The sequence below is a fragment of the Heptranchias perlo genome, chromosome 43 (genome assembly GCF_035084215.1).
Source record: "Heptranchias perlo isolate sHepPer1 chromosome 43, sHepPer1.hap1, whole genome shotgun sequence".
In the NCBI taxonomy this organism is placed as follows: Eukaryota; Metazoa; Chordata; class Chondrichthyes; order Hexanchiformes; family Hexanchidae; genus Heptranchias; species Heptranchias perlo.
This window is the reverse complement of record NC_090367.1, coordinates 943,642-968,943: the sequence shown is the minus strand read 5'-3', so window position 1 is coordinate 968,943 and position 25,302 is coordinate 943,642. Positions and strand designations below refer to the sequence as shown.

The window sequence follows — 25,302 nt, the reverse complement described above, 5'->3', positions numbered from 1 at the left end:
GCCTGGACCCGGTGGGGGGGGGGCCCGGGCCGGTGGGGCGGGGCTGGACCCGGTGGGGGGGGAGGGGCCGGTGGTGGTGGGGCCTGGACCCGGTGGGGGGGCGGGGCCTGGACCCGGTGGGGGGGCGGGGCCTGGACCCGGTGGGGGGGCGGGGCCTGGACCCGGTGGGGGGGGCGGGGCCTGGACCCGGTGGGGGGGGGGGCCCGGGCCGGTGGTGGTGGGGCGGGGCTCGGTCGGTGAGGGGGGCGGGACCCGGTAGAGCACTGGGTGCCATTTTGATTGGCCGGCCTCTTCCTTTCCCCACAGCGGTGAGACGCCCCAGCTGTACATCCCAGTGCCGGAGAAACGGACAGCGACAATAGGTGGGGCCATGATGGGGTCGACGCACATCTACGACATGTCAGCGGTGAGTCCAATCACGGCACGGGCGCGGTAATTAACGGTAACCAGGGTGGAGGGAACGCTCAATTGGGCTTACAGTGGCATCTGTCTGGGGTGTCGTGGGGGGAATCGGCCGGGATTCCTGCTCTTGATCACATTGGGTGACGGGACTGGGTGTGGCGGTGTTGGCCCCCCATGGTTGAATGTCCCACCGACGCTCACTGTATGAAGAGCGATACTGGAGGATGGGGTGGCCTCATGGCAGCTCGTAACCCCCGCCCCCAAGCGAGAATCATCACCTCCTGGCACCTGCTCCCCCCTCCCCCCAGTATGTAGACAGGGATCGGGCTTGGCTGTGATGCCCCCACTTTGAGGAGAGGTGGGAGGCAAATCGGCACCAAGAACAAAAACACAGCCAACTAAAGGGGCATCTCTCTCTTGCTGTGAGTCAGAAGGTCGTGGGTTCGAGCCCCCACTCCAGAGACTTGAGCCCCGTAATCCAGGCCGAAACTCCCGGTGCCAGCACTGAGGGAGTGCTGCACTGTCGGAGGGTCAGCACTGAGGGAGTGCTGCACTGTCGGAGGGTCAGCACTGAGGGAGTGCTGCACTGTCGGAGGGTCAGCACTGAGGGAGTGCTGCACTGTCGGAGGGTCAGCACTGAGGGAGTGCTGCACTGTCGGAGGGTCAGCACTGAGGGAGTGCTGCACTGTCGGAGGGTCAGCACTGAGGGAGTGCTGCACTGTCGGAGGGTCAGCACTGAGGGAGTGCTGCACTGTCGGAGGGTCAGCACTGAGGGAGTGCTGCACTGTCGGAGGGTCAGCACTGAGGGAGTGCTGCACTGTCGGAGGGTCAGCACTGAGGGAGTGCTGCACTGTCGGAGGGTCAGCACTGAGGGAGTGCTGCACTGTCGGAGGGTCAGCACTGAGGGAGTGCTGCACTGTCGGAGGGTCAGCACTGAGGGAGCGCTGCACTGTCGGAGGGTCAGCACTGAGGGAGCGCTGCACTGTCGCAGGGTCAGTACTGAGGGAGTGCTGCACTGTCGGAGGGTCAGTACTGAGGGAGCGCCGCACTGTCGGAGGGTCAGTACTGAGGGAGTGCTGCACTGTCGGAGGGTCAGTACTGAGGGAGCGCCGCACTGTCGGAGGGTCAGTACTGAGGGAGCGCCGCACTGTCGGAGGGTCAGTACTGAGGGAGCGCTGCACTTTCAGAGGTGCCGCCTTTCGGATGAGACATTAAACCGAGGCCCCGTCTGCCCCTCTCAGGTCGATGTAAAAGATCCCACGGCCACTATTGGAAGAAGAGCAGGGGGAGTTCTACCCGGTGTCCTGGGGCCAATATTTATCCCTCAACCAATGTCACTTTTTAAAAAAATTATCTGATCATTATCACATTGCTGTTTGTGGGATCTTGCTGTGCGCAAATTGGCTGCTGCGTTTCCCACATTACAACAGTGATTAAATTTTTTTTTAAAAGTACTTCACTGGCTGTAAAGCGCTCTGGGCCGTCCTGAGAACGTGAGAGGCCCGGTAGAAACGGGTGTCCTGGTTTTGTCGGCCGGTTAACTTTGAGATTGGGACAGCAGGCTGGGGAAGTTATGTCTGCAGCATTATTGGCTGTGAACTGTGTGATTGTGGGTGTTGTTTAAATAAGGGTTAGCTCACTGTGCAGTCTGTGAGCAAGGTCACCTGTGCGTGTGGAGTTACTGGGTCATTGTGGCCCCGAGCTCTGTACCTTTGTTACGACTTTGCTGCATGCTATTTTTACATTAGAGGTCGCGACTTGGCACGTCCCTCTGGGGTCCTTCTGCTGCATCGCGCGGAGTGAATTTCTTTTTGAATTCTTCCTTTGTCCCCTGTGCTGATGAATTAATGATTCCTTAACGCAAAATCACTGCGTGGCTCTCAGGATTATAGCCTGGGCTCCCAGACACCTGGGATATATATCCTGAAACGTACAGCCCTGATCTGTGCTGATTGAGTGAGCCCCCCCCCCTGCCTCGGGTCTCGCGAGGGGGCAAATCGGCGGGTGCGCAGTCCGCACACAGCTGGACAGAGGTGGCGAGTCCTGGCTGATCTTTACCTCTTCCCAGTCGGGACATTTCGGAAGCAGCTGATGGTGGGGCGAGTGTTGGATTTGAAGATCCTGGAAGTTGGAGACTCAATCGGTCGATGCCTCAGTCCGAGCTCCCTCCACACTGTCCCAGCAAAGACTTCCCCACCCTGGACTGCATCGACCGTACAGCACAGAAACAGGCCGTTCGGTCTATGCTCCACGCACTAGGGATGGAACCTGGAGCCGACTGCTCTGTGAAGCCACTCTTCTCCGCTCCGTCCCGTCGCGGGGAGGGGGAGCTGCCGTTCGATTGTCCCCACGCGGCAGTAATCGGCACATCAGAATCCTCCAAACACTTCTTGCGTTTCCACTTTGTGCGCCTCATTGTGTGGTTTTGGGTGTGTGGCAGGTGATGAGTCGGAAGGGCCCGGCCCCTGAGGCCCAGGGGATCGAGGTGGCCCTGGCACCAGAAGAGCTGGAGCTCGACCCGATGGCGATGACCCAGAAATACGAGGAGCGGGTCCGTGAGCAGCAGGCACAGGTAGAAAAGGAGGACTTCAGCGACATGGTGGCAGAGCACGCGGCCAAACAGAAGGTAAGGGCGGTTCACACTACACTGTCCCGTCAAACACTCCCAGGGTCAGGTACAGGGTTAGATACAGAGTAAAGCTCCCTCTACACTGTCCCATCAAACACTCCCAGGGCAGGTACAGGGTTAGATACAGAGTAAAGCACCCTCTACACTGTCCCGTCAAACACTCCCAGGGTCAGGTACAGGGTTAGATACAGAGTAAAGCTCCCTCTACACTGTCCCATCAAACACTCCCAGGGCAGGTACAGGGTTAGATACAGAGTAAAGCTCCCTCTACACCGTCCCGTCAAACACTCCCAGGGTCAGGTACAGGGTTAGATACAGAGTAAAGCTCCCTCTACACTGTCCCATCAAACACTCCCAGGGCAGGTACAGGGTTAGATACAGAGTAAAGCTCCCTCTACACTGTCCCATCAAACACTCCCAGGGCAGGTACAGGGTTAGATACAGAGTAAAGCTCCCTCTACACTGTCCCATCAAACACTCCCAGGGCAGGTACAGCATGGGTTAGATACAGTGTAAAGCTCCCTCTCCACTGTCCCGTCAATCACTTCCAGGGCAGGTACAGGGTTAGATACAGAGTAAAGCTCCCTCTACACTGTCCCATCAAACACTCCCAGGGCAGGTACAGAGCGGGTTAGATACAAAGTAAAGCTCCCTCTACACTGTCCCATCAAACACTCCCAGGACAGGTACAGCACGGGTTAGATACAGAGTAAAGCTCCCTCTACACTGTCCCATCAAACACTCCCAGGGCAGGTCCAGGGTTAGATACAGAGTAAAGCTCCCTCTACACTGTCCCATCAAACACTCCCAGGGCAGGTACAGCACAGGTTAGATACAGAGTAAAGCTCCCTCTGCACTGTCCCATCAAACACTCCCAGGGCAGGTACAGCACGGGTTAGATACAGAGTAAAGCTCCCTCTGCACTGTCCCATCAAACACTCCCAGGGCAGGTACAGCACGGGTTAGATACAGTGTAAAGCTCCCTCTACACTGTCCCATCAAACACTCCCAGGACAGGTACAGCACGGGTTAGATACAGAGTAAAGCTCCCTGTACACTGTCCCATCAAACACTCCCAGGACAGGTACAGCACGGGTTAGATACAGAGTAAAGCTCCCTGTACACTGTCCCATCAAACACTCCCAGGACAGGTACAGCACAATCTAATTGAATGGCAGAACAGGCCCGAGTGGCTGAAAGGCCTGCTCCTCTTCCTACTTACAGCAGTGGAAAGGGTTTGTTAACAGGGAGTCTTCCCCTTCTTCACTGAGAAACACATTGTCATCTTGATCTGTGTGTCTCTCCCTCTCCCTGTGGGTCGCTCTCTTTTTCTCTCTTTCTTTTGCTCTCTTTCTCTCTTTTGCTCTCTTTCTCTCTTTTGCTCTCTTTTGCTCTCTTTCTCTCTTTTGCTCTCTTTCTCTCTTTTGCTCTCTTTCTCTCTTTTGCTCTCTTTCTCTCTTTTGCTCTCTTTCTCTCTTTTGCTCTCTTTCTCTCTTTTGCTCTCTTTCTCTCTTTTGCTCTCTTTCTCTCTTTTGCTCTCTTTCTCTCTTTTGCTCTCTTTCTCTCTTTTGCTCTCTTCCTCTCTTTTGCTCTCTTTCTCTCTTTTGCTCTGGGTGTCTCTCTCTCTCACACTTCCTGGGTGTGTGTGTCTGTCTGTCTGTCTCTCTCTCTCGGCATCTCTCTTTTTCTCTCTCACTCTCTTTTTCTCTCTCACTCTCTTTCTCTCTCACTCTCTCTCGGGGTCTCTCTCTCTCTCGGGCTCTCTCTCCCTCTCTCTCTCTCTCCCTCTCTCTCTCTCTCCCTCTCTCTCTCTCTCCCTCTCTCTCTGTCTCTCACTCACTCTTTCTCTCTGGGTGTCTCTCTCTCTCTCTCTCTCTCTCACATACCCCGCCTTGGGGTCTCCCTCTTTCTCCCTGGGTCTCCGTCTCTCCCTTTAAGGGAGTCAAAGGATATGGGGAAAGGACGGGAAAGTGGAGTTGAGGTAAAAATCAGATCAGCCATGATCTCGTTAAATGGCGGAGCAGGCTCGAGGGGCTGATAGGCCTACTGCTGCTCCTATCTCTTATAGTCTTATGGGTATGGGGTCGGCCTGAATAAACAGGCTGATGCTGATTTGGAGTAGAAGTGGGTTAGGACCGGGGTCACGTCCTGAATCTGAATTGTACCTGAACACTGGCACCAACAGAAAATAAACCACCTGAAGCAAAGAGTTTTCAGCGGGTTTATTCATAGCGCTGCTGCTATAATTAATGAGCCAGCTTACTGTGGCTGGATCAAGTGCTGGGATTTCAGTGCGATGATTGACAGCGGTGTAATAGGCAGTGAGCAGGAGCTGCTTTGTACCTTTTCAGACAGCTGGGCTGTCTGTGAGCAGCCAGTGATCATCGGGCTCGCCCCCGGCTCCTGACAGTATAGGTACTCCCTTTGGAAGTTGCCTGCGAGCAGATTGGGCTAGATGGGTGATGCCTTTCCCTGTCGAATAGGCCGCACGTGAAGGCCGGCTCCTTGGGTGCGGTGCTGGAGGGCGGGCGGCCGGTGAGCGGAGGAGGGGGCGAGCGGAGGAGGGGGAGGGGAGGGGGGCGAGCGGAGGAGGGGGGAGGGGGGCGAGCGGGCGAATCGCAGCCTGCAGCCTCCGACACATCCCCAGCTCGGTGATAACTTGTTCTTGTTTCCTTCGCAGCAAAAGAAGAGGAAAGCTCAGCCAGCAGACACCAGCCGAGGCACCAAGAAGTATAAGGAGTTCAAGTTTTGAACTCGGCCACGCTGCCAAATTCACTCTCACCCTGTCTTTTCCCTTAAACTCCAGCCCTGTTTCTGATTGTATTAAAGTTGTGACATTTTTTAACAATCAGGTGTGTTTGCTGTTTTCTATCCCCCGCCCCTTGTACAGATGCAGCCTCCCGCCCCCCCCCCCCCCCCCCCCCCCGATCGACAAGCAGGTGACCCTTCACACCCGGTTAGTGCTAAGCCACTGTGGATCTCTCGCCTCTGTGTCAGAAGGTCATGGGTTCGAGCCCCACACTCCCCCGGTGCCAGTACTGAGGGAGCGCTGCACTGTCGGAGGGTCAGTACTGAGGGAGCGCTGCACTGTCGGAGGGTCGGTACTGAGGGAGCGCTGCACTGTCGGAGGGTCGGTACTGAGGGAGCGCTGCACTGTCGGAGGGTCGGTACTGAGGGAGCGCTGCACTGTCGGAGGGTCGGTACTGAGGGAGCGCTGCACTGTCGGAGGGTCGGTACTGAGGGAGCGCTGCACTGTCGGAGGGTCGGTACTGAGGGAGCGCTGCACTGTCGGAGGGTCGGTACTGAGGGAGCGCTGCACTGTCGGAGGGTCGGTACTGAGGGAGCGCTGCACTGTCGGAGGGTCGGTACTGAGGGAGTGCTGCACTGTCGGAGGGCCAGTACTGAGGGAGTGCTGCACTGTCGGAGGGTCAGTACTGAGGGAGCGCTGCACTGTCGGAGGGGCAGTACTGAGGGAGTGCTGCACTGTCGGAGGGTCGGTACTGAGGGAGCGCCGCACTGTCGGAGGGTCAATACTGAGGGAGCGCCGCACTGTCGGAGGGTCAGTACTGAGGGAGCGCCGCACTGTCGGAGGTGCCGTCTTTCGGATGAGACGTTAAACCGAGGCCCCGTCTGCCCCTCTCAGGTGGATGTAAAAGATCCCACGGCCACTATTGGAAGAAGAGCAGGGGGAGTTCTCCCCGGTGTCCTGGGGCCAGTATTTATCCCTCAACCAACATCACTAAAAACATTATGTGATCATTATCTCATTACCGTTTGTGGGATCTTGCTGTGCGCAAATCGGCTGCCGCGTTTCCTACATTACAACAGTGACTGCACTTCCAAAAAAAAAGTACTTCGTTGGCTGTAAATCGCTTTGGGACGTCCTGAGGTGGTGAAAGGCCCTGTGTAAATGAGAGCTCGTTCTTTATTTAATGGAACCTGAGCCTCAGATTAACTGTTGGTTAACACTTCATCAATGGACAGCCCTGACTTCTCGCTTGCAAACCCTCCTGGAACACAGGAACAGGAGGAGGCCATTCAGCCCCTCGAGCCTGTTCCGCCATTCCATCAGACGGTGGCTGATCTGTATCTTCACTCCACCTACGCTTTGCTCCATATCCCTCGATACCCGACAAAAACCCATCAGTCTCAGTTTTGATAGCTCCAATTGACCCCCAGCCTCAACAGTATTTTTTGGGGGGGGGGAGAGAGTTCCAGATTCCCACTCCCCTTTGTGTGAAGAAGTGCTTCCTGACATCACCCCTGAACGGCCTGGCTCTAATTTTAAGGTTCTGCCCCCTTGTTCTGGACTCCCCCCACCAGAGGAAATAGTTTCTCTCTATCGACCCGATCAAATCCTTTAATCATCTTAAACCCCTCGATTAGATCACCCCTTAATCTCGAGGGAACACAAGCCCAGTCTCTGCAACTTGGTCGTAATTTAACCCTTGTAGCCCCGGTATCATTCTGGTGAATCTGAGCTGCACCCCCTCCAAAGCCACTCTATCCTTCCTGGGCCCAGAACCTCTGGTTATACAGAAGCAGAAAGGCCTCCTCTCGATAGTTCCAACATTCAATGGGAAATATTAAAACTCTTGTCCACCCTGGGCACTGCAGGGGCAGCAACGGAGGCAGGGGCCTGAGCCCCAAAGCAGGTGGGGCACGGCTACCCCAGGGAGCATGATACAGCTCCACCAAGTAGTCTGAGGTGGGGTGGGGGGAAAGAGAGAGGCACAGTGTGAAGGCTTGTAACCCGCTCTCCCAGGGTGAGGAATGGTCCCCGCAGCCCCCTCCCACTGGGGGAGTTTCTGGAGGTTTAATCGACGGGTTGCAGCGGCAGAAGTGGGGGGCACCTGAGATCCGTTTGACCCTTGGCAAACCGGGCAGGGGCCAACAGCAGACTCCCAACGCTAACGGAATCGCACCAAGGCTGCCCGCTGGGGCATTGGGGCACGCCCGTCCAAGAAATGGCCCAGCAACGCTCAGTGCCGATCCCACCTGGTGCGGAACTGAACCTCACGCCCACAGCAGGAAAGACCCAGGCTCCATCCCCGGCCTGTGCGGAGTAGGCCGATCTCAACCCGGATCTTGATCTCTGGTGTCCCCCCCGCGAGTGTGAACATTGTGGGGATGGGAGCAGGAGCGAGTGAGTGACGCCTGTATAATCCCTACACCAGCAAGGAATCGGTGCCAAGAGTAGGGCAGGAGAAATGGACCAAACACTAAATATAATATCACTAAATCCCCCAATTACTCCTGAAAGGATATATTGAGTCCCATGATGTCAGCTCAAGATCATTTCACAAACCATCAGACTTCACCCTTGTGGTGTGATGTTATTTAAGTCTTTGGCGAAGATTGCTGCCTCTTAACCACTCCTGGCTCTCCCTCTCTCTCTCTCTCTCTTTCTTTCCCTCCCTCTATCTTTCTGTCTGTCTGTCTCCCTCCCTCCCTCTCTGTCTGTCTCCCTCTCTCTGTCTGTCTCTCTCCCTCTGTCTGTCTGTCTGTCTCTCTCCCTCTCTCTGTCTGTCTCTCTCCCTCTCTGTCTGTCTCTCTCCCTCTCTGTCTGTCTCTCTCCCCCTCTCTCTCTCTGTCTGTCTCCCCCTCTCTCTCTCTGTCTTTCTCCCCCTCTCTCTCTCTGTCTGTCTCCCCCTCTCTCTCTCTCTGTCTGTCTCCCCCTCTCTCTCTCTGTCTGTCTCCCTCTCTCTCTCTGTCTGTCTCCCTCTCTCTCTCTCTGTCTGTCTCCCCCTCTCTCTCTCTCTCTCTGTCTATCTCCCCCTCTCTCTCTCTCTGTCTCTCTCCCCCTCTCTCTCTGTCTGTCTCCCCCTCTCTCTCTGTCTGTCTCCCCCTCTCTCTCTGTCTGTCTCCCCCTCTCTCTCTGTCTGTTTCCCCCCCTCTCTCTCTCTGTCTGTCTCCCCCTCTCTCTCTGTCTGTCTCCCCCTCTCTCTCTCTCTGTCTGTCTCCCCCTCTCTCTCTCTGTCTGTCTCCCTCTCTCTCTCTCTCTCTGTCTGTCTCCCCCTCTCTCTCTCTCTCTCTCTCTGTCTATCTCCCCCTCTCTCTCTCTCTGTCTGTCTCCCCCTCTCTCTCTCTCTCTCTGTCTCTCTTCCCCTCTCTCTCTCTCTCTGTCTGTCTCCCCCTCTCCCCCTCTCTCTCTCTCTCTCTCTGTGTCTCTCTCTCTCTCTCTGTCTCTCTCTCTATCTCTCTCTCTCTCCCCCTTTCTCTCTCTGTCTCCCTTTATCTTTGTTCACATCCTTCTCTCGACAGCAGCCCATCCACTTTGTGCTGACTCATTGATAAATCGTAGGACAGGTTAAGCCTGATTCGAATTGGAGCAGCTCTCCAGCCAGACAGCCTGTGCCATGTTCCTGGAACATTGAAAGTGACACGAGTGAGGTTTGCTTCTTCCTGTCGGTTCAGATGGGATTTTATCACTGGCATCATTTCAATCTTTTATCGGGAAAATCCCCCCACCCACCTCCATACAGACACCGACTCTCACTGGGGTACGGGTCCCACACGCACCGACTCTCACTGGGGTACGGGTCCCACACACCGACTCTCACTGGGGTACGGGTCCCACAGACACCGACTCTCACTGGGGTACGGGTCCCACACACACTGACTCTCACTGGGGTACGGGTCCCACACACACCGACTCTCACTGGGGTACGGGTCCCACACACACTGACTCTCACTGGGGTACGGGTCCCACACACACACTGACTCTCACTGGGGTACGGGTCCCACACACCGACTCTCACTGGGGTACGGGTCCCACACACACCGACTCTCACTGGGGTACGGGTCCCACACACACTGACTCTCACTGGGGTACGGGTCCCACACACACTGACTCTCACTGGGGTACGGGTCCCACACACACCGACTCTCACTGGGGTACGGGTCCCACACACACTGACTCTCACTGGGGTACGGGTCCCACACACACACTGACTCTCACTGGGGTACGGGTCCCACACACACCGACTCTCACTGGGGTACGGGTCCCACACACACTGACTCTCACTGGGGTACGGGTCCCACACACACTGACTCTCACTGGGGTACGGGTCCCACAGACACCGACTCTCATTGGGGTACGGGTCCCACACACACCGACTCTCACTGGGGTACGGGTCCCACACACACCGACTCTCACTGGGGTACGGGTCCCACACACACCGACTCTCACTGGGGTACGGGTCCCACACACACCGACTCTCACTGGGGTACGGGTCCCACACACACCGACTCTCACTGGGGTACGGGTCCCACACACACCGACTCTCACTGGGGTACGGGTCCCACACACACTGACTCTCACTGGGGTACGGGTCCCACACACACTGACTCTCACTGGGGTACGGGTCCCACAAGTCCTGTCCATCCTCCTGTGTGTTACCCAAGTGCCAATTTTTTTGTGTGTGTACGAGCCCAGACGCTGACTGGTGGCAGGATATTTGACTGTGGGCGGCATCACAACGGAAGCCTATCCTGCCCTTACCTAATGCCCTCCTAGCTGAAATCACCAATCCTGGGGTCCAACTCGTGGACTGTGATTGGCTCGGGGGTGCGGTGGGTGGGGGGCCAATCGCACGTGCCCCTGGGGTTGGGGGGGGGGGGTGGGAAAATCACCACGGGTTCCTGCTCTCAATCGCTATCCAATGACCCCCCCCCTCCCGGAAAAGTGGATGTCCGGTGATGAGAGGATCGGGCTCGACTTTGGACGCATCCCATGGTTGAATATCCTGCCGCTCGCTGTCCGGGCTTGTAATTGCAGACAAGGCTCCTGGGTGGTTGGTGCCTGTGGAACTCGCGAGAGCCAGCGTCGGGGGGGATGGGGGGGGGATGGGGAGACCGGGGTGGAATTTTAAATGATGGTAACCGGAGCCTTGAGTTAAGGGTTTCTTGGTAGAGTTGCTCTGCAATTCTGATTCCCATTGAAGCGGCTTTCAGGGTAATTAACAGCAGTGCAAGGAGCTGGGGGACTAGGACTGCAGTTGTGTGTGCGGCTCTGGGTAAAAGATGTATCTAGCACAGAGAGAAGATGCAGGATATTAATTTAACTGAAAGCTTGAAACTCGAGGGATTGGGGCTTGTTAAACAAAACTCACATCCAGACTGCCTCGTGTATCAACAGCACCGGCTTGAGGGGCTGAATGGCCTGCTCCTGTTCCTCTATTCGGGCTCAGTGGGTAGCCTCTGAGTCAGAAGTCGTGCGTTCAAGTCCAACTCCAGAGACCATAATCCAGGCCGACCTTCCCGGGTCAGTACTGAGGGAGCGCCGCACTGTCGGAGGGTCGGTACTGAGGGAGCGCCGCACTGTCGGAGGGTCGGTACTGAGGGAGCGCCGCACTGTCGGAGGGTCGGTACTGAGGGAGCGCCGCACTGTCGGAGGGTCGGTACTGAGGGAGCGCCGCACTGTCGGAGGGTCGGTACTGAGGGAGCGCCGCACTGTCGGAGGGTCGGTACTGAGGGAGCGCCGCACTGTCGGAGGGTCGGTACTGAGGGAGCGCCGCACTGTCGGAGGGTCGGTACTGAGGGAGCGCCGCACTGTCGGAGGGTCGGTACTGAGGGAGCGCCGCACTGTCGGAGGTGCCGTCTTTTGGATGAGATGTTAAACCGAGGCCCCGTCTGCCCCTCTCAGGTGGATGTAAAAGATCCCACGGCCACTATTGGAAGAAGAGCAGGGGGAGTTCTCCCCGGTGTCCTGGGGCCAATATTTATCCCTCAACCAACATCACTAAAAAACAGATGATCTGATCATTATCACATTGCTGTTTGTGGGATCTTGCTGTGTGTAAATTGGCGTTTCCTACATTACAACAATGACTACACTTCAAAACTACTTCATTGGCCGTAGAACACTTTGGGACATGTAATTTGCACAGTGTGTGTGTAATTTGCATGGTCCTGTGTGTAATTTGCACGGTCTTGTGTGTAATTTGCACGCAGTGTGTGTAATTTGCACGGTCCTGTGTGTAATTTGCACAGTCCTGTGTGTAATTTGCACGGTCTTGTGTGTAATTTGCACGGTCCTGTGTGTAATTTGCACGCAGTGTGTGTAATTTGCACGGTCCTGTGTGTAATTTGCACGGTCCTGTGTGTAATTTGCACGCAGTGTGTGTAATTTGCATGGTCCTGTGTGTAATTTGCACGGTCCTGTGTGTAATTTGCACGGTCTTGTGTGTAATTTGCACGCAGTGTGTTTAATTTGCACGGTCCTGTGTGTAATTTTCACGCAGTGTGTGTAATTTGCACGGTCCTGTGTGTAATTTGCACGGTCCTGTGTGTAATTTGCACGGTCCTGTGTGTAATTTGCACGGTCCTGTGTGTAATTTGCACGCAGTGTGTGTAATTTGCACGGTCCTGTGTGTAATTTGCACGGTCCTGTGTGTAATTTGCACGCAGTGTGTGTAATTTGCACGGTCCTATGTGTAATTTGCACGCAGTGTGTGTAATTTGCACGGTCCTGTGTGTAATTTGCACGGTCTTGTGTGTAATTTGCACGCAGTGTGTGTAATTTGCACGGTCCTGTGTGTAATTTGCACGCAGTGTGTGTAATTTGCACGGTCCTGTGTGTAATTTGCACGCAGTGTGTGTAATTTGCACGGTCCTGTGTGTAATTTGCACGGTCCTGTGTGTAATTTGCACGCAGTGTGTGTAATTTGCACGGTCCTGTGTGTAATTTGCACGCAGTGTGTGTAATTTGCACGGTCCTGTGTGTAGTTTGCACGGTCCTGTGTGTAATTTGCACGCAGTGTGTGTAATTTGCATGGTCCTGTGTGTAATTTGCACGCAGTGTGTGTAATTTGCATGGTCCTGTGTGTAATTTGCATGGTCCTGTGTGTAATTTGCACGGTCCTGTGTGTAATTTGCACGCAGTATGTGTAATTTGCACGGTCCCGTGTGTAATTTGCACGCAGTGTGTGTAATTTGCACGGTCCTGTGTGTAATTTGCACGCAGTGTGTGTAATTTGCACGGCCCTGTGTGTAATTTGCACGGTCCTGTGTGTAATTTGCACTCAGTGTGTGTAATTTGCACGGTCCTGTGTGTAATTTGCACGCAGTGTGTGTAATTTGCACGGTCCTGTGTGTAATTTGCACGCAGTGTGTGTAATTTGCACGGTCCTGTGTGTAATTTGCACGCAGTGTGTGTAATTTGCACGGTCCTGTGTGTAATTTGCACGGTCCTGTGTGTAATTTGCACACAGTGTGTGTAATTTGCACGGTCCTGTGTGTAATTTGCACGCAGTGTGTGTAATTTGCACGGTCCTGTGTGTAATTTGCACGGTCCTGTGTGTAATTTGCACGCAGTGTGTGTAATTTGCACGGTCCTGTGTGTAATTTGCATGCAGTGTGTGTAATTTGCACGGTCCTGTGTGTAATTTGCACGGTCCTGTGTGTAATTTGCACGGTCCTGTGTGTAATTTGCACGGTCCTGTGTGTAATTTGCACGGTCCTGTGTGTAATTTGCTCACAGTGTGTGTAATTTGCACGGTCCTGTGTGTAATTTGCACGCAGTGTGTGTAATTTGCACGGTCCTGTGTGTAATTTGCACGGTCCTGTGTGTAATTTGCATGCAGTGTGTGTAATTTGCATGGTCCTGTGTGTAATTTGCACACAGTGTGTGTAATTTGCACAGTCCTGTGTGTAATTTGCACGGTCCTGTGTGTAATTTGCACGGTCCTGTGTGTAATTTGCATGCAGTATGTGTAATTTGCACGGTCCCATGTGTAATTTGCACGCAGTGTGTGTAATTTGCACGGTCCTGTGTGTAATTTGCACGCAGTGTGTGTAATTTGCACGGTAGTGTGTGTAATTTGCACGGTCCTGTGTGTAATTTGCACGGTCCTGTGTGTAATTTGCACGCAGTGTGTGTAATTTGCACGGTCCTGTGTGTAATTTGCATGCAGTGTGTGTAATTTGCACGGTCCTGTGTGTAATTTGCACGCAGTGTGTGTAATTTGCACGGACCTGTGTGTAATTTGCACGGTCCTGTGTGTAATTTGCACGGTCCAGTGTGTAATTTGCACGGTCCTGTGTGTAATTTGCACACAGTGTGTGTAATTTGCACAGTCCTGTGTGTAATTTGCACGCAGTGTGTGTAATTTGCACGGTCCTGTGTGTAATTTGCACGGTCCTGTGTGTAATTTGCACGCAGTGTGTGTAATTTGCACGGTCCTGTGTGTAATTTGCACGGTCCTGTGTGTAATTTGCACGGTCCTGTGTGTAATTTGCACGGTCCTGTGTGTAATTTGCACGGTCCTGTGTGTAATTTGCACGGTCCTGTGTGTAATTTGCTTGCAGTGTGTGTAATTTGCAGGGTCCTGTGTGTAATTTGCACGCAGTGTGTGTAATTTGCACGGTCCTGTGTGTAATTTGCACGGTCCTGTGTGTAATTTGCTCGCAGTGTGTGTAATTTGCACGGTCCTGTGTGTAATTTGAACGCAGTGTGTGTAATTTGCACGGTCCTGTGTGTAATTTGCACGGTCCTGTGTGTAATTTGCACGCAGTGTGTGTAATTTGCATGGTCCTGTGTGTAATTTGCACGGTCCTGTGTGTAATTTGCACGCAGTGTGTGTAATTTGCACGGTCCTGTGTGTAATTTGCACGGTCCTGTGTGTAATTTGCACGCAGTGTGTGTAATTTGCATGGTCCTGTGTGTAATTTGCACGGTCCTGTGTGTAATTTGCACGCAGTGTGTGTAATTTGCATGGTCCTGTGTGTAATTTGCACGGTCCTGTGTGTAATTTGCACGGTCCTGTGTGTAATTTGCACGCAGTGTGTGTAATTTGCATGGTCCTGTGTGTAGTTTGCACGGTCCTGTGCGTAATTTGCACGCAGTGTGTGTAATTTGCATGGTCCTGTGTGTAATTTGCATGGTCCTGTGTGTAATTTGCACGCAGTGTGTGTAATTTGCACGGTCCTGTGTGTAATTTGCACGCAGTGTATGTAATTTGCACGGTCCTGTGTGTAATTTGCACGGTCCTGTGTGTAATTTGCACGGTCCTGTGTGTAATTTGCACGCAGTGTGTGTAATTTGCACGGTCCTGTGTGTAATTTGCACGCAGTGTGTGTAATTTGCACGGTCCTGTGTGTAATTTGCACGGTCCTGTGTGTAATTTGCACGCAGTGTGTGTAATTTGCATGGTCCTGTGTGTAGTTTGCACGGTCCTGTGCGTAATTTGCACGCAGTGTGTGTAATTTGCATGGTCCTGTGTGTAATTTGCATGGTCCTGTGTGTAATTTGCACGCAGTGTGTGTAATTTGCACGGTCCTGTGTGTAATTTGCACGCAGTGTATGTAATTTGCACGGTCCTGTGTGTAATTTGCACGGTCCTGTGTGTAATTTGCACGGTCCTGTGTGTAATTTGCACGGTCCTGTGTGTAATTTGCACGGTCCTGTGTGTAATTTGCACGGTCCTGTGTGTAATTTGCACGCAGTGTATGTAATTTGCATGGTCCTGTGTGTAATTTGCACGCAGTGTGTGTAATTTGCACGGTCCTGTGTGTAATTTGCACGCAGTGTATGTAATTTGCACGGTCCAGTGTGTAATTTGCACGGTCCTGTGTGTAATTTGCACGCAGTGTATGTAATTTGCACGGTCCAGTGTGTAATTTGCACGGTCCTGTGTGTAATTTGCACGCAGTGTATGTAATTTGCACGGTCCTGTGTGTAATTTGCACGGTCCTGTGTGTAATTTGCACGGTCCTGTGTGTAATTTGCACGGTCCTGTGTGTAATTTGCACGCAGTGTGTGTAATTTGCACGGTCCTGTGTGTAATTTGCACGGTCCTGTGTGTAATTTGCACGCAGTGTGTGTAATTTGCATGGTCCTGTGTGTAATTTGCATGGTCCTGTGTGTAATTTGCACGCAGTGTGTGTAATTTGCACGGTCCTGTGTGTAATTTGCACGCAGTGTATGTAATTTGCACGGTCCTGTGTGTAATTTGCACGGTCCTGTGTGTAATTTGCACGGTCCTGTGTGTAATTTGCACGGTCCTGTGTGTAATTTGCACGGTCCTGTGTGTAATTTGCACGGTCCTGTGTGTAATTTGCACGCAGTGTATGTAATTTGCATGGTCCTGTGTGTAATTTGCACGCAGTGTGTGTAATTTGCACGGTCCTGTGTGTAATTTGCACGCAGTGTATGTAATTTGCACGGTCCAGTGTGTAATTTGCACGGTCCTGTGTGTAATTTGCACGCAGTGTATGTAATTTGCACGGTCCAGTGTGTAATTTGCACGGTCCTGTGTGTAATTTGCACGCAGTGTATGTAATTTGCACGGTCCTGTGTGTAATTTGCACGGTCCTGTGTGTAATTTGCACGGTCCTGTGTGTAATTTGCACGGTCCTGTGTGTAATTTGCACGCAGTGTGTGTAATTTGCACGGTCCTGTGTGTAATTTGCACGGTCCTGTGTGTAATTTGCACGCAGTGTGTGTAATTTGCACGGTCCTGTGTGTAATTTGCACGGTCCTGTGTGTAATTTGCACGGTCCTGTGTGTAATTTGCACGGTCCTGTGTGTAATTTGCACGCAGTGTGTGTAATTTGCACGGTCCTGTGTGTAATTTGCACGGTCCTGTGTGTAATTTGCACGCAGTGTGTGTAATTTGCACGGTCCTGTGTGTAATTTGCACGGTCCTGTGTGTAATTTGCACGGTCCTGTGTGTAATTTGCACGCAGTGTGTGTAATTTGCACGGTCCTGTGTGTAATTTGCACGGTCCTGTGTGTAATTTGCACGCAGTGTGTGTAATTTGCACGGTCCTGTGTGTAATTTGCACGCAGTGTGTGTAATTTGCACGGTCCTGTGTGTAATTTGCACGCAGTGTGTGTAATTTGCACGGTCCTGTGTGTAATTTGCACGCAGTGTGTGTAATTTGCGCGTTTCCACCGCCAGGTTTCCGTTTCCTCTCGGACTGAAGCCCGAGCCCCGGAGACGGAGCGAGGAGCCCGGGGAGAGGAGCAGGAGCGGCCGGGAGAGGAGCCGAGCCCGGAGCCCGAGTCCGGGGAGAGGAGCCGCCGCCATGGCCGACAAGCCGCACCGCTCGGCGCCGGGCGCTGCCCCGAGGCCGGTCCACATGAGCCTGTTCGCCGCCTGGGAGATCGACCGCTCCTCGCCCAGCTGCGTCCCCCGGTAAGAGGCTCCCGGCCCGGGGCAGGCGCTCAACATCACCCCGGCCCCCGACACCGAGACCCCGGCCCCCCGACACCGAGACCCCGGCCCCCGACACCGAGACCCCGGCCCCCGACACCGAGACCCCGGCCCCCCGACACCGAGACCCCGGCCCCCAGACACCGAGACCCCGGCCCCCAGACACCGAGACCCCGGCCCCCAGACACCGAGACCCCGGCCCCCCGACACCGAGACCCCGGCCCCCGACACCGACACCCCGGCCCCAGACACCGAGACCCCGAACCCCCGACACCGAGACCCCGGCCCCCGACACCGAGACCCCGGCCCCCCGACACCGAGACCCCGGCCCCCCGACACCGAGACCCCGGCCCCCAGACACCGAGACCCCGGCCCCCAGACACCGAGACCCCGGCCCCCAGACACCGAGACCCCGAGACCCCGGCCCCCCGACACCGAGACCCCGGCCCCCCGACCCCCGGGCCCCCCTCTACCACTTGTTTGTGTAACCGCCCCATTGCCCCGCTCTCTCTCTCACACTTCCTCTCCTTTATCTCTTTCCCCCCCTCCCTTTTTCTTCCTCTCTTTCCTTCTACCTCTTGTGTCTGTCTGTCTGTCTGGTCTGTGTCTGTTTGTGTCTGTGTGCAAGTGAGTGAGTGTGTGCCCGGCGTGTATTTGTGTGTGTACTTGTGTGTGAGCGAGTGTGCATTTATGTGTGCGTGTTCGTGTGTGTGTGCTCTGCGTGTACACTCGGGTTTGTACACGTGTGTGCTCTGCGTGTACACTCGGGTTTGTACACGTGTGTGCTCTGCGTGTACACTCGGGTTTGTACACGTGTGTGCTCTGCGTGTACACTCGGGTTTGTACACGTGTGTGCTCTGCGTGTACACTCGGGTTTGTACACGTGTGTGCTCTGCGTGTACACTCGGGTTTGTACACGTGTGTGCTCTGCGTGTACACTCGGGTTTGTACACGTGTGTGCTCCGTGTCTCCACCCCGTCCCCTAGAAACCCCTCTTATTTTCTCATCAGGTGTTTATTGTGAAGTCTGGTGGAGGGGGGGAGGGGTATTTCCCCCCCTCTCGGCGCGCCCCCCTCCCCCCTCTCGGCGCGCCCCCCCTCCCCCCTCTCGGCGCGCCCGCCCTCGCCCGACCTCACGTCCGGACACAGGCCGTGCCCGACGGGGGTCAGTGGACAGCGATCGGGGGTCGGGAACGCGGGGCTGAATTCCCCTCCCGAACCCAAGGGGCAATTCGAGCCGCCCCCGGGGAGCGAGCCTGGTTAACTCCGCACAGGCCTGGGATGGAGCCTGGGGATTTCCTGCTGTGTGTGGGGGCAATGGCGGGGGGCTCGGTCCCGGAGCATTTGGACCGCCCGTTGATTGTAACAGATGCTGGATGGGTTTATGTGACTGTAACCCCCAGCGACAGGTACCTGACTGCAGGACGGTCTCACCTGATTGATTCAGGCTTGTTTTCACACGTTCTATCTTCGTCCTCTGCAGCTGAGGCTCCCGAAACCTCAAAAGGCAGCTCCCCGGAGAGCCCTCGCACTCTTTCACCACAACCCCTGCTTCCCATAGCTGTCAGTTTGGCTCAGTGGGTCTCTCTCTCTCCCCTCGGAGTCAGAGGGTCGTGGGTTCGAGCCCCCACTCCAGAGAATCGAGCCCCGTAATCCAAGCCGACACTCCCCGGTGCCAGTACTGAGGGAGTGTCGGAGGGTCGGTACTGAGGGAGCGCCGCACTGTCGGAGGGTCGGTACTGAGGGAGCGCCGCACTGTCGGAGGGTCAGTACTGAGGGAGTGCTGCACTGTCGGAGGGTCAGTACTGAGGGAGCGCCGCACTGTCGGAGGGTCAGTACTGAGGGAGCGCCGCGCTGTCGGAGGGTCGGTACTGAGGGAGCGCCGCTCTGTCGGAGGGTCGGTACTGAGGGAGCGCCGCACTGTCGGAGGGTCAGTACTGAGGGAGTGCTGCACTGTCGGAGGGTCAGTGCTGAGGGAGCGCCGCGCTGTCGGAGGGTCGGTACTGAGGGAGCGCCGCACTGTCGGAGGGTCGGTACTGAGGGAGCGCCGCACTGTCGGAGGGTCAGTTCTGAGGGAGCGCCGCACTGTCGGAGGGTCAGTTCTGAGGGAGCGCCGCACTGTCGGAGGGTCAGTACTGAGGGAGCGCCGCACTGTCGGAGGGTCAGTACTGAGGGAGTACCGCACTGTCGGAGGGTCAGTACTGAGGGAGCGCCGCACTGTCGGAGGGTCAGTACTGAGGGAGCGCCGCACTGTCGGAGGGTCAGTACTGAGGGAGCGCCGCACTGTCGGAGGGTCGGTACTGAGGGAGCGCCGCACTGTCGGAGGGTCGGTACTGAGGGAGCGCCGCACTGTCGGAGGGTCGGTACTGAGGGAGCGCCGCACTGTCGGAGGGTCGGTACTGAGGGAGCGCCGCACTGTCGGAGGGTCGGTACTGAGGGAGCGCCGCACTGTCGGAGGGTCGGTACTGAGGGAGCGCCGCACTGTCGGAGGGTCGGTACTGAGGGAGCGCCGCACTGTCGGAGGGTCAGTTCTGAGGGAGCGCCGCACTGTCGGAGGGTCAGTTCTGAGGGAGTGCCGCACTGTCGGAGGGTCAGTTCTGAGGGAGCGCCGCACTGTCGGAGGGTCAGTACTGAGGGTGTGCCGCACTGTCGGAGGGTCAGTACTGAGGGAGTACCGCACTGTCGGAGGGTCGGTACTGAGGGAGCGCCGCACTGTCGGAGGGTCAGTACTGAGGGAGCGCCGCACTGTCGGAGGGTCGGTACTGAGGGAGCGCCGCACTGTCGGAGGGTCGGTACTGAGGGAGCGCCGCACTGTCGGAGGGTCGGTACTGAGGGAGCGCCGCACTGTCGGAGGGTCGGTACTGAGGGAGCGCCGCACTGTCGGAGGGTCGGTACTGAGGGAGCGCCGCACTGTCGGAGGGTCAGTTCTGAGGGAGTGCCGCACTGTCGGAGGGTCAGTTCTGAGGGAGCGCCGCACTGTCGGAGGGTCAGTACTGAGGGTGCGCCGCACTGTCGGAGGGTCAGTACTGAGGGTGTGCCGCACTGTCGGAGGGTCAGTACTGAGGGAGTACCGCACTGTCGGAGGGTCGGTACTGAGGGAGCGCCGCACTGTCGGAGGGTCAGTACTGAGGGAGCGCCGCACTGTCGGAGGGTCAGTACTGAGGGAGTGCCGCACTGTCGGAGGGTCGGTACTGAGGGAGCGCCGCACTGTCGGAGGGTCGGTACTGAGGGAGCGCCGCACTGTCGGAGGGTCGGTACTGAGGGAGCGCCGCACTGTCGGAGGGTCAGTACTGAGGGAGCACTGCACTGTCGGAGGGTCAGTACTGAGGGAGTGCTGCACTGTCGGAGGGTCGGTACTGAGGGAGCGCCGCACTGTCGGAGGGTCGGTACTGAGGGAGCGCCGCACTGTCGGAGGGTCGGTACTGAGGGAGCGCCGCACTGTCGGAGGGTCAGTACTGAGGGAGCACTGCACTGTCGGAGGGTCAGTACTGAGGGAGTGCTGCACTGTCGGAGGGTCGGTACTGAGGGAGCGCCGCACTGTCGGAGGGTCGGTACTGAGGGAGCGCCGCACTGTCGGAGGGTCGGTACTGAGGGAGCGCCGCACTGTCGGAGGGTCAGTACTGAGGGTGTGCCGCACTGTCGGAGGGTCAGTACTGAGGGAGTACCGCACTGTCGGAGGGTCGGTACTGAGGGAGCGCCGCACTGTCGGAGGGTCAGTACTGAGGGAGCGCCGCACTGTCGGAGGGTCAGTACTGAGGGAGCGCCGCACTGTCGGAGGGTCAGTACTGAGGGAGCGCCGCACTGTCGGAGGGTCGGTACTGAGGGAGCGCCGCACTGTCGGAGGGTCGGTACTGAGGGAGCGCCGCACTGTCGGAGGGTCAGTACTGAGGGAGCGCCGCACTGTCGGAGGGTCAGTACTGAGGGAGCACTGCACTGTCGGAGGGTCAGTACTGAGGGAGCGCCGCACTGTCGGAGGTGCCGTCTTTCGGATGAGACGTTAAACCGAGGCCCCGTCTGCCCCTCTCAGGTGGATGTAAAAGATCCCACGGCCACTATTGGAAGAAGAGCAGGGGGAGTTCTCCCCGGTGTCCTGGGGATAATATTTATCCCTCAACCAACATCACTAAAAAAACAGATGATCTGATCATTATCACATTGCTGTTTGTGGGATCTTGCTGTGTGCAAATTGGTGCATTCCTCATGGGCGTCCCGACGCGGTGTCGTGGGACTATTTGACCACAAGGTGCATCACAACTGATCCCATCTTCTACCGGGATTTAATATCTTGCGAGTCTGGGAGCAGAGCCTCGATGGGTGGGTGCCGTGTGTGGGATGTGGGGGGGTGGTAGCGGGGAGGAGAGGTGAGCATTCGCCCCCCCACTTCGATATTTTTGTGGGATTTTACATTTTGCATGTTGGAGTGGGTGTGACGCTTCCCGTGGTTGAATACCCTACTGACACCCGCTCTTGAGGCCCCCCACCACAGTGCCAAACGGCCTGAGCTCTGGGGAAATGCGCTCTGTACGCATTTTGGAGGCTGGGCGGGGGGGGGGGGGGGGGTAGTCGGGGGACCGCACGCTCGCTGGGGAATTGTGAGCAATTCGACCGTGGGGGGAGTGCGATAAATATCTACCCTCGGGAAGTCTCGTGCTGCCGAGGTGTTTGCTGGTTCATGTTTACCGAGGCTTCAATTAACAGCAGCCCAGGCTCGAGGGAAGTGGGGGAGGGAGGGAGGGAGGAGGGAGGAGGGAGGGAGGGAGGGAGGGAGGGAGGGAGGGAGGGAGGGAGGGAGGGAGGAGGGAGTGCCGTGACAAACCTTGACGTCTGGTCACGCTGCTGTTTTCTGTTTACTTCCTCCCCCCTCCGCAGCTCGGCCTCAGAGACCCGAGGAATTGCCTCACCTCCTGCGGGGTGTGTGTGTCTGTGTCTGGACTGGTCACACACACGAGGGGCTTCTCGATCGGGCCTCCCCTCTCCCCTCGACCGGGCCTCCCCCCACCCCCTCGACCGGGCCTCCCCCCTCCCCCTCGACCGGGCCTCCCCCCACCCCCTCGATCCCCAGCCCGGGGCCCCGGGAAAGATCAGATAAGCTTCCTGTTGACGATTGGCCCACCGCCCTGTGTCCCGGCCCCCTCCAGACCAGCATCGCCCCCCTTTACTCTCGGATGTTTTTAAACCCATTTCGATGGAGGAATGAGCTCGCTCCCAGACGCTGTCAAAGCAACTTTCTACATTGCTGGCGAGGTTTCCCCTTAAGGAGGCCCCGGTATCTTAACATTTATCCCCGGGGTAACTCACCCCACCTGGGACACACCCAAACCCTACCAGTGTCTCGGTCTGTAGATTGGGAGACCGACCCTCTCACTCAAACCAGGACCAGGTGTGAATGGTGGGGGGATTCGCAGCCTGGCAGGGGTCTCCGTCTCTCGCCCCCCCCTCCCCGGAGCTCCGGCCTCCCGCGCCCTGGGACCGCCCTCCTCGAGGTTTGGACCCTGCACCTCCTGACTCCCTGGAATGCTTGAACTGAGCCAGGCCGGGCTGTTGGGTTAGAGAGAGAGGGTGGGAGGGGGGTTTTGGGTTAGAGAGAGGGTGGGAGGGGGGGGTCAGCCAGAGTGCCCCTGACTGCGATCCACTGACCCCCTGCTGGAATTGAGTGTGTGGACTCTGGAGGGGGGGCAGGATTGGAGCTCGGCTGCGATACCCCCATGGTCAAATAGTCTTGTCAGCGCTGACTGTTGGGGCTCGTGTGAGAGGTTGGGGACTCGGGGCAAAGCATCAGAGCAGCAGAAACTCCCCAGCAATAAACAGGTTCCCAGGAGACTGGGCCCACACTGGGCCCTGAGAATCCCATTGCCTGTGTGAGATTTCCCACTCTACCCAGCAATGGGCTCAAATCCACCATCTTCAGCTCGACAGCACGGACATGGAGGGGGGGGATTAACCATCGGTGGGGGAGGAGGAACAGACTGCTGGGACACAGGCTGTCGTTATGTTGGAACAGACGTCTAGCCCAGTGTGAGACACTCGGCTCTGTGTGAGAGAGAGCGAATGCACGCACACAGACACAGACACAGACACAGACACGCCCGCACACACACACACACACACACACACACACACGAACACACACAGGGAGAGGGGGCCTCCGGAGCCCGTTGCTCGATTTGCTGCAGTGACTCCTGAAGTTTGAAATGCTTCCTCCCCACGGACTCTGCCCCAGTTTTTTACTGTCCGCACTCTGTCCGCACTCTGTCCGCGCTCTGTCCGCACTCTGTCGCTGTCCGCACTCTGTCCGCACTCTGTCTCTGTCCGCGCTCTGTCCGCGCTCTGTCCGCACTCTGTCGCTGTCCGCACTCTGTCCGCGCTCTGTCCGCACTCTGTCGCTGTCCGCACTCTGTCCGCACTCTGTCTCTGTCCGCACTCCGTCCGCGCTCTGTCCGCACTGTGTCGCTGTCCGCGCTCTGTCGCTGTCCGCACTCTGTCCGCGCTCTGTCGCTGTCCGCGCTCTGTCGCTGTCCGCGCTCTGTCGCTGTCCGCACTCTGTCCGCGCTCTGTCGCTGTCCGCACTCTGTTCGCACTGTGTCGCTGTCCGCACTGTGTCTCTGTCCCTGTCCGCGCTCTGTCCGCGCTCTGTCGCTGTCCGCACTCTGTCCGCGCTCTGTCCGCACTCTGTCGCTGTCCGCGCTCTGTCCGCACTCTGTCCCTGTCCGCACTCTGTCCCTGTCCGCACTCTGTCCGCACTCTGTCCCTGTCCGCACTCTGTCCCTGTCCGCACCCTGTCCGCACCCTGTCCGCACCCTGTCCGCACCCTGTCCGCACCCTGTCCGCACCCTGTCCGCGCCCTGTCCGCACCCTGTCCGCACTCTGTCCCTGTCCGCGCCCTGTCCGCACTCTGTCCGCACTGTGTCGCTGTCCGCACTCTGTCCGCGCTCTGTCCGCACTGTGTCGCTGTCCGCACTCTGTCCGCGCTCTGTCCGCACTGTGTCGCTGTCCGCACTCTGTCCGCGCTCTGTCCGCGCTCTGTCCGCACTGTGTCGCTGTCCGCGCTCTGTCCACGCTCTGTCCGCACTGTGTCGCTGTCCGCGCTCTGTCCGCACTGTGTCGCTGTCCGCGCTCTGTCCGCGCTCTGTCCGCACTGTGTCGCTGTCCGCGCTCTGTCCGCACTCTGTCGCTGTCCGCGCTCTGTCCGCACTCTGTCGCTGTCCGCGCTCTGTCCGCACTCTGTCGCTGTCCGCGCTCTGTCCGCGCTCTGTCCGCACTCTGTCCCTGTCCGCACTCTGTCCGCACTCTGTCGCTGTCCGCACTCTGTCCGCACTCTGTCGGTGTTCCCACTCTGTCGCTGTCCGCACTCTGTCGCTGTCCGCACTCTGTCGCTGTCCGCACTCTGTCCGCGCTCTGTCCGCACTCTGTCGCTGTCCGCACTCTGTCCGCACTCTGTCGCTGTCCGCGCTCTGTCCGCACTCTGTCGCTGTCCGCGCTCTGTCCGCGCTCTGTCCGCACTCTGTCGCTGTCCGCGCTCTGTCCGCACTCTGTCCGCGCTCTGTCGCTGTCCGCACTCTGTCCGCGCTCTGTCGCTGTCCGCACTCTGTCCGCACTCTGTCGCTGTTCCCACTCGGTTGTGTCTGCACTCTGTCCGCACTCTTTCCGCACTCTGTCGCTGTCCGCACTCTGTCCGCGCTCTGTCGCTGTCCGCACTCTGTCGCTGTCCGCGCTCTGTCCGCGCTCTGTCCGCGCTCTGTCCGCACTCTGTCCGCACTCTGTCGCTGTCCGCGCTCTGTCCGCACTCTGTCGCTGTCCGCACTCTGTCGCTGTCCGCACTCTGTCGCTGTCCGCACTCTGTCCCTGTCCGCACTCTGTCCCTGTCCGCACTCTGTCCCTGTCCGCACTCTGTCCCTGTCCGCACTCTGTCCCTGTCCGCACTCTGTCCGCACTCTGTCGCTGTCCGCACTCTGTCCGCACTCTGTCGCTGTTCCCACTCGGTTGTGTCCGCACTCTGTCGCTGTTCCCACTCGGTTGTGTCCGCTCGCTCTGTTGTCTTTCAGTGGGACGACAGGAATCCCTTTTCACAGATTGGGGGAGATGGGGTGTCAGAGACACAGACTGACATCCTCCA

General features: G+C 57.0%; 1 protein-coding gene across 1 annotated transcript in view; it reads left to right on the top strand.

Annotated features, from left to right (window-relative positions):
* sf3b2 (splicing factor 3b, subunit 2) overlaps nucleotides 1–5,879 on the top strand; it is a 39,674-nt gene extending 33,795 nt beyond the window's left edge. The window contains exons 20-22 of the mRNA XM_067975534.1: nucleotides 307–406; nucleotides 2,843–3,028; nucleotides 5,712–5,879. Of these exons, the coding sequence (XP_067831635.1) occupies nucleotides 307–406; nucleotides 2,843–3,028; nucleotides 5,712–5,783 (358 nt within the window). The 3' untranslated portion in view covers nucleotides 5,784–5,879. The remainder of the gene's footprint in view (nucleotides 1–306; nucleotides 407–2,842; nucleotides 3,029–5,711) is intronic.
* Nucleotides 5,880–25,302: the final 19,423 nt, after the last annotated feature.